Source organism: Aspergillus lentulus, assembly GCF_001445615.1.
Source record: "Aspergillus lentulus DNA, contig: Alt08, strain: IFM 54703, whole genome shotgun sequence".
NCBI classification, from domain to species: Eukaryota; Fungi; Ascomycota; class Eurotiomycetes; order Eurotiales; family Aspergillaceae; genus Aspergillus; species Aspergillus lentulus.
In genome coordinates, this window is record NW_028322118.1 from 1,884,826 (window position 1) to 1,899,858 (window position 15,033).

At 50.0% G+C, this 15,033-nt stretch overlaps 6 protein-coding genes across 6 annotated transcripts; 3 read left to right on the plus strand and 3 right to left on the minus strand.

Moving 5' to 3' along the window:
* Positions 1-537: 537 nt before the first annotated feature.
* On the plus strand, positions 538-3,460 carry ALT_3873 (chloride channel protein; the record flags this gene model as incomplete). Its single annotated transcript, XM_089599649.1, has 7 exons — positions 538-674; positions 729-1,261; positions 1,317-1,420; positions 1,474-1,630; positions 1,690-1,797; positions 1,844-1,935; positions 1,988-3,460. 7 exons carry the CDS (start codon positions 538-540, stop codon positions 3,458-3,460), a joined length of 2,604 nt encoding a protein of 867 aa, XP_089455987.1.
* Positions 3,461-3,829: 369 nt separating this feature from the next.
* ALT_3874 (CTD kinase subunit gamma) lies at positions 3,830-4,613 on the plus strand (the record flags this gene model as incomplete). Its single annotated transcript, XM_033560432.1, has 2 exons — positions 3,830-3,988; positions 4,050-4,613. The coding sequence occupies 2 exons, from the start codon at positions 3,830-3,832 to the stop codon at positions 4,611-4,613; spliced, it is 723 nt and encodes a 240-aa protein (XP_033416323.1).
* A 472-nt stretch (positions 4,614-5,085) lies between these two features.
* On the plus strand, positions 5,086-8,611 carry ALT_3875 (YagE family protein; the record flags this gene model as incomplete). Its single annotated transcript, XM_033560430.2, has 4 exons — positions 5,086-5,666; positions 5,722-6,213; positions 6,950-8,478; positions 8,535-8,611. 4 exons carry the CDS (start codon positions 5,086-5,088, stop codon positions 8,609-8,611), a joined length of 2,679 nt encoding a protein of 892 aa, XP_033416321.2.
* Positions 8,612-9,290: 679 nt separating this feature from the next.
* ALT_3876 (uncharacterized protein) lies at positions 9,291-10,100 on the minus strand (the record flags this gene model as incomplete). Its single annotated transcript, XM_033560429.2, has 2 exons — positions 9,291-9,629; positions 9,702-10,100. The coding sequence occupies 2 exons, from the start codon at positions 10,098-10,100 to the stop codon at positions 9,291-9,293; spliced, it is 738 nt and encodes a 245-aa protein (XP_033416320.2).
* Positions 10,101-10,706: 606 nt separating this feature from the next.
* ALT_3877 (putative mitochondrial phosphate transporter Pic2) lies at positions 10,707-11,881 on the minus strand (the record flags this gene model as incomplete). Its single annotated transcript, XM_089599650.1, has 5 exons — positions 10,707-10,758; positions 10,827-10,950; positions 11,003-11,653; positions 11,718-11,741; positions 11,791-11,881. The coding sequence occupies 5 exons, from the start codon at positions 11,879-11,881 to the stop codon at positions 10,707-10,709; spliced, it is 942 nt and encodes a 313-aa protein (XP_089455988.1).
* Positions 11,882-12,702: 821 nt separating this feature from the next.
* Positions 12,703-14,387, minus strand: ALT_3878 (putative C6 transcription factor; the record flags this gene model as incomplete). The annotated part of the gene is made up of 3 exons (XM_033560427.1): positions 12,703-13,494; positions 13,548-14,264; positions 14,328-14,387. The coding sequence occupies 3 exons, from the start codon at positions 14,385-14,387 to the stop codon at positions 12,703-12,705; spliced, it is 1,569 nt and encodes a 522-aa protein (XP_033416318.1).
* Between the last annotated feature and the right edge of the window lie 646 nt (positions 14,388-15,033).

Genomic DNA, 15,033 nt, shown 5'->3' on the forward strand with positions numbered 1-15,033 from the left:
CGCCAGAGGAACTCCAGTGATATGGAACAAATGGACAAAAAATTTGTAGTAGCAACGATATTATTTTACAGAAGAAAATGGCCGTCTTTTTCACCGCCTGCCCTGGTGGTAGAAAACGCTTTTCCATGAAAAGTAGGCGGTGTCGAATCGAGTACTTGGCGATTGTGACAGTCTGGCGGCCTGAGGTCTCTAGCAGTCACACCCATCCCTCATGGCCTTTTATTTCTACCCTAAACAATTAGGAACATGCGGCAGAATTAAATACTTGTGGTGGTGTTCTAAAGGTTGCTGTTTTTTTCAGGTACTCCGGTAGGTGGGTATGAAGCTCGTAATCAAAGCTCAATTCTTTGTTTTCCTCGATTACTCCGTAGTTATCTCTCCGAAGCTGTGTTCACCGCCCTTGGCCTTGCGGAGTCTGCGCCACATCTCCGATATCGAGGACTTGTTCGATCGCGACCCAAGATTCTGATCGCTCAATTACTGATAGGGGCAATGGTACAGCTGCGATGTTGACATGATATGCTTCCGTGATCCGTCATGTCAACAACAATTTCAGGGTCAGAAGCCGGAAGACCGTCCTCATCTGCGCACGTTTACGACCGGTCGTCGAACCCTGATAACGATACCCACCAGAATCCTTCAAATGAATCGCTGGCTGGAGGCCTAACTGAACCGTGAGTCTTAGGCCTCTTCAACCCTGCGCATATTCTGACTGCCCCGATTTGTAGAATTTCTTTCAAGCGCAAGCAAAAGCAACCTGCGAAGTTCAGTTTTTCGCGCCTGTTTTTCAGTGATGAACCCGAATCTACAATCCCTTTCCGGGCGACGAACACAACGGACGAGCAGACGCCGGAGGTTGATTCGTCCTTGAGCCAGCTGAGAGCGCGAAATGGGAACGGAAATCTTAACGCGCCTAAAGACGGGGGGTTCTTGGACTGGTATGTGGAAGGCCCAGGGCGTCGAGTAGGCTACGACGATCTTACAGCCATCGATTGGATCTTTGAATATACAAAAGAGCGACAAAGGAAGAGGCTGCTCTACTCGAGCGCGCCGGGTCTTTCGGGATATGCCCGCAGGCTATTGGAGGCCAGTAACGTTTGGATGGTCTTAATAGCGACAGGCGTTCTCGTCGGTATTATTGCGGCATGCATCGACATCACAAGCGACTGGCTAGGAGATCTGAAAACGGGCTATTGCAAGAATGGACCAGGAGGGGGCAAGTTCTATCTGAATCGGAGTTTTTGTTGCTGGGGCCATGACGGTAAGGTGTTCGTTCTGTGCAGTGCTCTTCGGCAACTGACGCGCATATCCATCAGACATATCCGAGTGCTTGGATTGGACACCGTGGCGTAAAGCTCTCGGAGTTCGTTCTTCCAGCGGAGGCTATACGGTAGAATATATATTCTACGTCCTTTACTCTGTAATAAAGACTCTTTTCCTGTTTATTCTGAGAGACTTGCTGACAATTGGCAGGTGGTCTTCGCTGTCTGCGCGAGCTTTCTGGTCAGAACATACGCAATCTATGCAAGACACAGCGGTATTCCAGAAATTAAGACAGTCCTTGGTGGCTTTGTCATCAGACATTTTATGGGACCATGGACGCTCGCGATCAAATCCCTAGGCTTAGTAGGTATTCCCTGCATTCTCCATGTGCAGCCCCTTGAATGCTTATTGAGGACAAGTGTCTAGCAGTCGCTTCAGGGATGTGGCTAGGTAAAGAAGGCCCTCTGGTGCATGTTGCGTGCTGTTGCGCCAACGTCATGATGAAGTTCTTCGATAGTTTGAACCATAATGAAGGTATGTTGTCAAGCCGGCATTCAGCGGCTCATACTAAGTGATATAGCGAGAAAACGTGAAGTGCTTTCCGCAGCCGCAGCTGCAGGAATATCTGTCGCGTTCGGTGCACCCATTGGAGGTGTTCTATTCAGTCTCGAGGTATGCCTCTCAGATCTACACTCCCATAGTCGCATCATCTAACGAAGGATAGCAATTGTCGTATTACTTTCCCGATAAAACCATGTGGCAGAGTTTTGTCTGTGCAATGGTTGCTGCTGTGACTCTTCAAGCGCTTAACCCTTTTCGAACAGGGAACATTGTGCTCTACGAAGTCAAGTATACACGTGGATGGCATCGCTTCGAAATGATCCCTTTCATCCTCCTAGGTATCCTTGGTGGTCTCTACGGAGCATTTCTCATCCGCTTGAACATGAAAGTCGCGAAATGGCGGCGATCCCGAACTTGGTCTCGCCCGATATTAGAAGTTACGGTCATTGCTCTTCTATCTGCTCTGATCAACTTTCCAAATATCTTCATGAGAGCTCAAAATTCCGAGCTTGTGCACTCGCTGTTTGCCGAATGTGGCGCGGGGTCCGATGATCTGTTCGGTCTTTGCAAGACTGGTGCTGCATCTGCTGGTACAATAACCCTTCTGCTTATGGCCGCACTTCTTGGCTTCTTTCTCGCCTCATTTACGTTTGGGTTGGACATACCTGCCGGTATCATTCTTCCTTCCGTTGCCATTGGTGCCTTGTATGGCCGTGCATTTGGAACGATGTTTAAGATGTGGCAAAATGCCTATCCAAATTTCTTCTTCTTCAACAGCTGCGAGCCAGATGTTCCTTGTGTGACACCGGGAATATATGCAATCGTCGGAGCAGCTTCAGCTTTAGGTGGCGCAACACGGATGACCGTGTCAATTGTTGTGATCATGTTCGAGCTCACAGGTGCCTTGACATATGTCATTCCTATCATGATTGCAGTCATGTTGTCCAAATGGTGCGGTGATATATTCGGGAAACGTGGTATCTACGAGTCTTGGATCCATCTCAAGGAATATCCCTTCCTTGACCATCGTGACGACACTACTTCCCCCGATTTACCTGCTCATAGAGTCATGACAAGGGTCGAGGACCTCACGGTCATCGTTGCCAACGGACATACTATTGATAGTCTCCGCAACCTTCTCATGGCAACCTCATATCGCGGATTCCCTGTCGTTACCGATTCGTCGAATCCTCTTCTTCTGGGCTATATCTCACGCAACGAACTATCTTATGCATTGAAATATTCCTCATCTCAAGCGGATCGCGACTTGCCGGGCTCGACACAGGTCTTCTTCGCCCATCAGCCGTTTGCAGACCCTACTGAAACCCTCGATCTCCGGCCGTGGATGGATCAAACGCCTATTACACTTAACAGTGGGACGACTTTCTTGATAGTACGACGCATGTTCCAGAGATTGGGCCTCCGCTATGTGCTCTTTGCAAACAAGGGTGTCCTCCAAGGCCTACTCACTAAGAAGGACGTTTGGTCTATCATTGATGGTGCAGAATCCCGCGGGGATAAAGGCCTAGACACAGATTCATTGAGGCAAAGAAATACGGCCGAGGGGGTTGGTCTTCTTGAAAGTGATGACGGAACAAGTTTTGCCAGTTCGCTGGATAGACATCCTTCACTTTGATGTTTGCGACATGAACGTGGACTTAGCGAAATATATACCCTTGTAGAGGAGACTTTTTGGTTATTCGCTATCTTTTGGAATGTTACGCGACTAATGAGTGCTTGGTCGCTCAATTTCTTCAATATACCTTCAGTGGAACACCTTCATCCATGTGACCTTATGATACGTAGTCTTGTCTTGGGGGAGCCGCTGGTAATGCTGCTTTATATCGCAGATCCCATGACGATCACCCCCCATTTTCTGCCGGCAGAACAAAACCACCGCCTGCAACCGAAGATCTTGCTGGGATTCAGCTCTCTTATCGCAGACTGATTACTTTTCGAGGCAATAGGACTAGTTGAGCTTTCTGAGAACTCCAGAACCGCAACCATGATGGCAGATCCCTTTGAGGTTCGCATGCGCTTCACTGCGCAGCTACAGCATCTTAATGCCTCCGTGACCTCGTCACAGAAGGCAGCGCATTATGCGCTGAAATACCGCGACATGGACGAGGATCTCCATTCCTGTATCCTGGAACAACTTGAAAGGGTGTGTATGTCTTTGCTGTCGTGCAGGACTCTACTCTAACTTCTGACACGATTCTTTCTAGAACAACATGAATAATCGAGCCAACATCATGTACTTCATCGAGCAATTCTGCGAGATGGCCACCAAGGAAAACCACACGCCTTATGTCCGGATGATGCAACGGGATATTCTACGCGTCGTTGATGCCGTTGTACCACCGGATGGATCAGGAGCTGCAAATATCAAGCACGTCCGGCGTGTTCTCAACGGTCTTCAAAGTAAAGGTATTCTCTCGGCCGAAACGGTAGCTGAGATTGACGCTGGGCTCAAGGAGCGGGAGGCCCAGGTGGCACATCTCGACTTGGATGCCGAGGAGGAGGTCGCCAATGCTGCGAAAGCGAAAGGTGGAACCCCACGAGGCTCCCGGCCGAGTGGGATGCGCGTGGACAAGCGGCAGATCGAGCAACGGATTGAAGAAGACCGTGAACGGAATAAAAGGCTGCGCGAGAGTATGTGGACAGTCAGTGGGGATGATGGTGACGAACATGGCAAGTTCTGGGATGAAGTCAGTGAGATAGGTGAGGATGACTTCCTGGGGGCGCAGGAGGAACTCATGGAGCGCAATCAAATGGTTGCTGCTCAATGATAAGAGAGTCTTAGATTTGGGGCTGGCTATTATCGCTGCCTCCTTGTTGCATCTAATGGGTCGAAAAAGGTGTTATGGAGTTTTGCAGCTATATATCCTGGGGTTTGATGCTTATATTTACAGGCGGAGTTGGTTGTATGATAAAAGATACCTGTTTAAGTGAATTTTGAGTCCTTTCTAGACTTCCAGGAGCTAAAACAAACTGCACTACTACCTAATATCGGTGCCAGGTTTCCCAAATCTTGTTCATTCGTGGCAGTTCTTCATGTCACTTCCTCTGGCAGTGTCAGTGAGTGGAAAGTTGAAACCCAGACAATGGCACCTGAGTCCCGCCTTCGGATCAAAGTTGCACCGATAGATTTTATCAGTTGAATTTCTTGAAGAAGCTTATCTGCTCGTCTCCGAGCGCGCAAAATTAACGTCTTACAATTTTCAATTGTTTGGAATTCATAGTGGGATCGGTTGATTCTCTATGTTTTCTCACATTGTTACTGCAGCAAAAGGTCTATTTGCACGGCAAGAAGACGACGAAGACAAACTTGATAGCAGCAATACAACCTCGACAACGTCAACAAGTCCAATTGGCCGCGAAGCAAAAATGGTGACGGCAACGAGAAGGAGGAATCTCGAGACATCGCCGACTACTTCCGGCGATAACAAAGGCGTCTCGACCTCCACAAATGGGAAGCGCAAGCCCGAATCTACAAGCGCTGGAAAGTCCGAATCACAGCACAACAAACGGAGAAAGAGAAGCAGTCTAGAGGCTGCTGAAGAGCCAGAGAGGGAATTGCCGACTGAGAGCGCCATGGTTGAGTCAGATTCGAAACGAGAAGTGGCACAGGCGCCTGCTTCTAAGACGAAACACTTCAGATTCGACAGCGAAGAGCCTGAACTGCCGGTGGGGATGGAGACTGAGGCGCCAGAGCCTCAGCAGAAGGACCCGGACAATGAAGACAGCAGTGACGATGACGAAGCTCCTGAAGCGATTGACAATTCAGCTCAGATGTCCAAGATCAGACTGGAAGCCAAAAAGCAAGAACGGGCCAGACAAATGTTAGTATCTCCGCTACCTCTCAAAGAATTCTTTATCCCTAACTCGAATCGACAGTGAGGAACAGCTGAGAAAGGAGAAGAGAAAACAACTGGATGAACTCCGCAAACAGCAAGCGAAACAAAAGGAGGTGACCAAATTAGCAGCCGGTTCTGCTGATGACCAGCTTTCAGAAAGCACGGAGACACTGCGAGGTAGTACCACACAAGATGCCCGCCGATCAGCCCTCCCAGCTCTCCTGCCGGATGAGATTCTCAATGCAGCTCCTGTCGCCAGACCTCCAACGCCCCCCTTAGAGGAGCTTAATATTTCGCATAAGAAGCCAAACAAGTTGAAATTTCTCGATGCTACGGAGAAACGCCCCAAGGATGTCAAGCTGGGCGATGTTACAATCCGTGTGTTAGATGAGAACCCGACCAAGAAGGACAAGACAACCCTGCCGCCCAAAGCCTCAAAGACTGGGCGAAATGCCAAGCAGAATTGGCTCAACAGAGCTCGCAGTACCGCCACTGTCAATGGTCTTAGAAGAACCGCAGGTGGCCCTTCAGGGTTTGTTCGCAGATAAGAAATCTAGTCTATCGGTTTCTGCGTTTTTTTGGACCCGGCGACAAGGTGTTTATGGCGTCTTGATGCAGGTTGAGATCGGCTTGGAGTAATGACTGGCATTTGCTCGTCATTATACATCATCGATCAGCTACGGGCTATTGAGTGGCTTGCGCTGTTGTCGACAGGCGACAGAGCTGGAGCTGACTTCGCTTGAAGTTCGCGGTATTTACCACTTTCATTAAGGTCTATAAGGCTTAAGCATCACCCAACAAGGGGGATGAATCGCCTCTGAAAGCTCTAGCTGTACAATTGCTTGATGGTTGCCTTAAACACCCAATTCAAGGTCACGGCTCCAGCATTGTACAACATGAGAATGGACTCTCATTTGTCCGGTTGATGTTGGAAAATAGCTTGATGGTTGAATCGTTGGATACCCGAGTAAAATTGTGTATAATGAAGCAGTAAATGCGTTATATGAACCACTATAGCAAATGAATATATTCATTTTCCAATGTAAGCAGTACCTTGGGCGAAAACTGGCTGATGGCAGCGTCTGGCGGGAGCACGTGCAAAGCTTCGAGCTTTCTGCGATCCGTCCGCTTTGGACTTTTGGACTTTGGCTTTCATCTCTGCGGCTAGCCCACAGAGGCCTTTACTCCTCTTTTATTTCTTTTTTCCAGACATTGATCTGTCTTTTTATGACAAATATCTCTTGATTGTTTTATTTAACAAGAAACAGGATGACTTCGGCAGCAGAGACAACCCCGTTACTCCCCCAATACCAACAGCCAGCATCCTCCAATACGTCACAGCAACGAGGAAGCCGTCCGCCGCGGACAGTGACCTTTAACCCACTGGCCACAGTCAGTACATACCATGATGCTACTGCCACTGTAGATCCCACTTATAAGCCATTGAGCTCTGGTGCATCGTCTGTTCCCAACGCACCGTCGAACCAATCGAGACCGACCGGACTTTCTGCCCTGAACAGCAAGCTCCGTCGCCGCAATAGCCATGGAGCTCCCTACAGCACGGCAGTGCCTTCGATGCCACCAGCACCCAAGGTCGGACCCCAGCGAACGACGAAGAATGCACAGAAATTAAAACTGCTTCCGGATCCTGTGACAGCTGCCGAAGAGAACGTTACGGACGACGACTTCCCGCGAGATGTGTATTCGCAAATCACTCGGATCAAAGAACCGACTGCCAGAAGTCACGCTGCAAGATTGGGGAAAGCAGACAGGGATAGACTTCCACGAGTAACGGCATACTGTACAGCCAATTCGTACAGACTCGAAGGCGTCATCAAGTTTCTCAAAGCACGATCAAAGACCCGCGGAGCCAACCCGAAGCTATATGACGAATGCGTTTACTCTCCCTACGATTACTTATATGAGGATAAACAAAGGGCGCCTAGGAATTTGTCGGACAATGCGCTGGGGCTACATCCTATCTCGTCGAGTCCCGATCGGCCGTCTGGCGAGCGCAGGTATTCGGACAGTGCGGTTGAAGTTGAAGACAATGCAAAATCACGCAGAGAAGACCTCATTGACCTGCGAGAATCGCAAGACCAATCGCACCATGACTCTCATACCGAGAGCTCTGTAGCAGTGCAGCGGACAGATGAGACGCCAGACTTTGATACTACCATCCACACCCCTGAGGTCTTCCTTTTCGATTACGGGACAGTTGTCATATGGGGCATGTCACCCGCTCAAGAATCACGATTCCTATCCGACGTTTCGAAATTTGCAAACTCAATCCTGAGCCCTGAAGATACGCAGGTTGAGAATTTCAACTTCTACTATGCTCGCGAGTACCAGGCACGGATATACAACGACTTTATCTCGCTCCGTGATCCTCGAAACCACATGATCAAACTTGCCATCTCACATGCATTGTCTCAATCAGTCAAAACATCTCTCTTCGAGGATCTCGTCTCGGAGACCATCTCGAATACCGCACCACTACCCGCTCAAATTGCCCAAACCGGCAGTGTCAACATGACGCGGAGACAAATCAACATGCAGATTGGAGAACTGTTCATCTTACGGATCAACATTCATTTACAAGGCTCCGTCCTCGACAGTCCGGAACTGATGTGGGCAGAACCGCAGCTGGAGCCGGTCTACCAGGCTGTCCGAAGCTATCTCGAGATGGACCAACGAGTCAGTCTTCTCACAGAGCGACTGGACGTCATTGCGGATCTTCTGGCCGTCCTGAAGGATCAGTTGACTCACCGCCACGGTGAGTATCTTGAATGGATCGGTAAGTCCCTTAATTCCAGCCTTCGTGTCGATTCCTGCTTGGCTCACAAACTACAGTCATCATCTTGATCGCGGCGGAAATCCTAGTTGCAGCCATTAATATCGTGGTCGACTTGTACGCAGGAGTTGATTAGTCGCTCATCTTGAGTTCCTCGAAAGTATTCCTAATCTTTTAGCGGCGCTTAAGCCGATTGACCTTTCACTGATCTATACATTGTGCGCGACTCATTTTCCATTTTGCACTCAATCTACACAAGCTCGCTGCATCAGTTGCGACCCATATTTTGCATCGGAAGCCTCTGCGTCGGGAGTTCGGGACTGGGGCTGGAGTTGGTCATCTTCGTTCGGGACCCTTGCATCCTTTTGCCTATATCGAGGCAACAATCTTTGTATGTACCATTAGACAGGCTGTTAATATTGAACATGTCCTCTGGGACGTCCATGATGAAGCATCGTTTTCGCGAGTTTTATTTGCTACCCAATATGCACGCAACGTGCTCGCTGCGGTAAGCGTGGGAGGAATTCAAAAATGAGTCGCACCCTTGTGGCCAGACTATCTTCCATATGCGTGTCTAGCTGCCAAGTCCAGACACTTCGTTGTCTGATTTTCAAGTACATTAGAAAAGGCATCCAGGCACTGATCATAAGCGCTACAACGAGCGCCAACATCCCGTTGTGAGGAAACAATGCAGAATAGGCCCTCCTTCGATATGGGAATAGCTGCATGCGAAATAAAACAGAAAAAAAGGTAGATTAATCTAGAAGAGGCGAAGAACGAAAAAGAAAGAAAAAGAAATAGAAAAAAGCCTCTCATCATCCCTGGCTCTCCTCTTTCGGCGCCTTGTCCACATCCATCGGTGTCGTCGAGAGCTCCTTTGCCCTATCTGGAGCCCCTGACTCCGGAGCTTGACTGCCGCGCTCACTAGTAGCATGGCTGTTCTCTCCTTCGTGTATGGCGCCATTGCTGCCTGTGCGAATGCGAAACGTGGAGCTCATCTCCTCCTGTGTCGGGGCGGGCGCAAGTCGCGGCAGGCTCGCTGAGCCAGCAGTCGAACCTTCAGGCGGGGCGCTGGTCGAGGGTTCATCATCCAGTCCGACATCGCCAATATTCGACTTCCGAGAACGCTTCACCCGCAACGGGCGTTCCTGAGGCTGTTCATCTCATCTCGTCAGAACCCTCACACCGGGAAAGCCCAAACCGCAGCCAAATCAGCCAAAACTCACCGTAGGAGGCTGCTCGTCCGAGCTCCCCTCCGTCTCATCCTCCACATACGCAGCCCCATTGCTACCACTGCCAGCTGCCGCGCCGGGAAACCCATTCAGAGCGCCGGCGTTGCTCATCATGGCGGCCGCGCGGGCGCGCAGCTCGGGGTTCACGCCCGCTTGGGCCTCCTCGGCCATACCGGTGACCTTGGCCAAGCGCTCGAGCAGGATACAGGACTCCAGACGCATTTTCTGGATGTATTGCCATCCGCGCTTGTTGCGCATGCGCATCATCTCGTTCTCGGCTTCGATCTCGTTTAAGCGTTTTTTTAGAGCGATGCATTTGCGTTTGTAGGCGCCTTCGACGCTGGGGGGGTTGGAGGAGGGTAGTGATGAGGAGGGCTTGGTGGATGTGTCCATTGTGGGTGTGGTTCTTTCGTTCTTTTGCTGCTTGGTCTGAGGTTCGGTTTTATGAGCGTGAGGTTGAGGGCGAAAATTAGAGGTTTGCCGAGGGTTGAGAACGGAGGATGAAGGCTGTGGAGGTTGATGAGAGTTTATAACGAGGTGTTGGATCAACACTCCGAATGGCTATCGTCAATGGTCGATTCGCTATTGTTGACGTTGGAAGGGTCGAAGCTGCAGGAAGAAAGAGAAGCCGATCTTATTGTCTTGAGATGCGAAAGTAGTGATGATTTGATCCCTTTCCCGATGATTGGATGGATATCAGCAACGGGCACGTGGGCCGTCACTCAATCAATGCTTTCTCTGCAAAGAAAAAAGACTATATTATATAAAGACAAGGTGAGAAATGAGATTGAAGACTTTTTGTGCCAATGCCAGACATCGCCATCAGGGACGCTGCTCCGACAATGGAGGATTCGCGGCTATTATTCTGCCGGGTGGTTATCAAGGGCGGTCAGTCTACTGTGTAAAGCAACAGAAGAATAATTTCAAGTCCTTCATCTAGAGTGTATCTAACTACATACGCGATAACGCCAAACAGCCTGTCATAAAAGCTCCAACACCTTAATGACCACCAGTGGTCGGGAGTCCCAGGAACACCTTGAAAGAATCATAACTGTTTCCGACGAGTCAGCGAACAGCACCATCAGGACAATCAGGACAGTAGACAACAGCACGACTTACATTAGCCATTGGAAGCCGGTCAATGTACCGAGCATTACGATCCGAACTGGCAGTCCGTTCCACAGGCCCGAGAATCCGACCTTGCCGTAAATTCGCGACACGGCCGCCATTGCCGACTCGCCGGCTGCAAGCCCGTTAGCAGAACGACAGAAGACTACCCGAGAACGTGCACTTACCATTGCGATCCGCATTCAACTTGCTAACCATGACATCGGCAGGATGGCTGACGATAGCGCAAAAGATACCGGCAATATAGCCTCCCAGGAAACTAACGCCCGTCTGCTGCAGTGTGTTGAAGCTCTCCTTGGGCCTCCCCAGCGTCCTGTAGATCATGTTCACGCTCTCCTCAAAGGTAGCAAACTTGGTCATGGTGTAAGGGATCTGCCGCGCCCAGAGCGGATACAGTCCCTTGTACAGTCCCCCGAACCCTTCTTTGGCCACGACCTTGCTCCATCCTTCGCGCAGGTTATGCGCATACGGCGGCAAAGTCGTCTGCATGCGCACCTTGATCGCTTCGAACGGGCAGAGGGCCATGTCGGCGAAGAACTCGGCTGATGCGCTGGCGCCTAGGAATACCACCGTGCGGTTCATGTTGGGGAACAAGCGGTCCCCGTACAGGTACTTGAAGTACTCATAGAGACCGTATTTGCCTGCGCCCTGGAACGAGTATCCGATGAAGGTAGGCGACCAGCCGAAGAAGACCCCGCGCAGGCCTTCCTTGGAGAAGATCTGGCGCCATGCGGAGAGATTGGACGTGTAGATGCTGGGGTCTACCTGTCGACGGCATTTGACGAGGTCGAGAGGTGTAACTGCTGTATGCGTAGGTCCTGATCGAATATCTCATTAGCAAAGGAGAATCCCATCAACAAATACTTGGTGTAAACCACTTACCACAAGCTTCATACATGAAAACCACTGCGTCAGCATAACTCCCAGCACAATGTAGCATGGATGCAACACTTACCGACAATTCCACCCAGAGTACAACTCAGGAAGTATTTCGCTGAATTGGGCTCGATCTTCCCGAACGGAAGTTGCCGCTCTTTCGAGGTCATTATGCGGTGTCAGTTCTCTACGATGTATATAATGGAAGATGCAGAAGATCAGACAATGGCAATGCGCTTTTGAATAAAAGGAACAAAAAGGAGATATACACAAAAGCAGAGTCAAGAAAATTAGTCTATCTTACAAAGGAAAGCAACACGGCCAGAAAAGGACTATCTATACGCCAAAGACCGATGTGACGACATCAGAGGACGGAGACCCAGTTCCTAGCCAGACCCAAGATCTCCAACTCGATCCGAAAAGCCACTTGCATGTCTCGATCAGAATTACATATAACTGAATCAGCCAGTGGGATGTCACTGTAGTCCTGAGTTCTCCGCTTTTCCGATAATAATGTGATGATAAGGCATAATGCGAACGGCTAACCGGCATGGCACATTGCTTGTCCATGACATGGTGATGCGGCATAGCATTCGTGCATCTGCTTATGGAGTCCTCCTGGTATCTTCCTTTGTGTTTGTGTCCGAGTTGCTGATGGACATATTATTATTGTTTTCTCTTAACTACCAGTCATTTCAAAGGAATGTTACGAATGTTCTAAATGTTCTTTTGAGGTGTAACGTTGAGATGGCTTCAGGAACATCCATATCAATGACGTCATATGTCCGTTCACTGCTACTCTGTACCTCTCTACGAAGGGACCAGGGATAAGCGATGAATATTATCCCTTACAAGTTATGCATGTAAGTGAGATAAGAATCATGTACGAGAGTAATTTATATACAACTGATAAAAAGACCATGTGCTGGCGTTGATCCCACTAATGACCAGCAACTAGTAAGTGATACAGTAGTACAGCAATGGCCCATGCTTATACCACAGTTGCTTCACGGACGATAGTGTCGCCTTGGGCGGTAGGGGCCAAATAATCAACCTGCGCTTCCCCAGCTAGTATCAATGCCAGTTTGATACCCAGTGTAGACCCTACCTGGGCCAGAACGGTTCGGACCTGGTGGCTCTGTTCTGGAGTCGCCAGGCCACACGACGAGATATACCACAAGGGCCATACCATGCTGTACCCCTGGAAAGCACGAATGTGCAGCTTCCCCTCCGAAGAGGTTGGGACGGGGTTGCCCATCGCATCCACATGGCCAAAGGCAAAGGGGATGCTCCGGCACACGTCCGTGATCATTTCCTGGATCGACTCCAGAATCATCGGCTCGTCTTGAAGAAGCTCACTGTACACTCTGAATTCGCCAACGGCTGATTCAAGAATGCCGCGAAGCCGAAGTATGACTTTGAGTAGGATGATGCGAACCGCACGGTAGTAGTTCCATATCGCTGCGATCGATATCTGCTGATAGGTCATCAAAGAGTCGGGTGTCTGCGAGTAGACAACGAGGGGGAGCCAGTTATCAGGTAGACTCTGACTCCAGGCTGCGAGCCCCAAATCCACCGATTTGGCGTCTTCCATGCACGAGACCAGCCTGCCCACATCCTCCGCTCCGGCCGAGGCCTGCAAGGACGAACTCTCGAGAAATATCTGGCTAACTTTTGACACGAGGAGCATCAGCCGGTGGACCGGATCCGCACTGTCCAAGAGTCCAGCAATCCAATCAGACTTGAATCGAGGCCTGTCGCCCAGGGCCAAGAATTCGGTATGCTTGGAGCCTGTCAGCCGCTACCCACAGATACCCAAACGGAGACAAGACATACCGTATGCGTATAGGCAAAGTTGAACAGATCTCGGCCCTGCGCGTGGCCGAACTGACTCATGCCCCTCAGTTTCATCAGGATCTCCAACCCTACCGTATGCGAACTCGCAAGTCCATTGCGCTCCCCAGTAATATCTTCGAATATGGAAAGTAGAACCACCGACGCAAACGTCTCGTCCCGGACAGCTTGCGTCCGCGATTCCAGCGCCTGCCGCAGGCGCTGCAGAGCCTTGCCGTACAGATACCGCGCCTTGACAATCAACGAGGGCTCGCGGATCTCATTGCTAAGCGTGACAAGAGCCGTGGCATCCACCGCCAGTCGCAGCGACGATGACGATGCTGAGCACTCCTTCTCCCCGGCATCCCGGCACAGAGCGTACAGCGACGGCAAGAACCCCAGGTGGCTGATACACTCGCCCGTCTCATTCGAGCAAGTGTACTGGTCGAAGAAGAAGCAAATCGCCCGCTCCTCCCATGTCGAGTCGGCGATGTGACGAGCCAATAGAGGAGAACACTTCTGTTCCGAGTCTTCAACCGTACGCGGCGTTGTAGCCTGGATCATTCCCGCGCCGCTAGAAGTCGGCTTGTCAGACTGGTTTTTCTTCACCATACGCTGCACCTTCTGCGTCTCGTCCCTGAAAATGGTATCGGGCCGATAACCCGGACATGGCCGTCCATAGACGACGCAATTCCGGCACTCTGGCAAGGCCTCATCGCACTTCCATGTATTAGCTCATGATAGATTAAAGATCGGGTAGGAAACAAGATGATTTTGACTTACCCGCACTTTTCGTTTAAGGCAAAGATAGCAACCTGTGCTCGGTCTTCCTCCATATACCATATTTACATCACTCGTAGAGTTACGGAACGACAGAGAGCCTGAAGAGATTGGAGATGATGTGTTGTGTCTTTAATTATGGTTGTGGCTTCAAATCCAAGATGCAGATGTACTGAATTCGTCTGCCTGCCGCCTGGACATGATTGATGGTGTGACCAGTAAGATGACGGTCGTCTGTAGGTTCCTTGTATCTGCGCTTCTTTCTGAACCTACGACAAGAGATGAATACAATAAGATATCAAGACAGAATCTTGAGAGGGACTCCCCTGCTTTGTCTCATGGATACTCGTGGAAGATTGGATGGAGGCTGCTGCCGGCTGACAGGGACCTGGATGGACTCGTGTATTAGTCATTGCCTCGGATAACTGCCCATCCCAGTTACGCATAAAGGCACATGAATCCATGGTCAACAGAATTTAGGGATTCAACAGTGTCTCAGCTCGTAGCCAATTTCCAGCTATTTACGAAAAAGATAGCCAGCTTTGCGGCGGATCAAATGAGAGGAACAGAGCTTGGTTCTATAATGCCTATTGATATGCAAGTATATATGCCGGAAGCAGTAACAACATGACAACGAAGACCGCGACCATGAGACCACTTCTCGTCACAAGATGGAAACCAAATTCCTAGATGCCAAATACATCGCCCC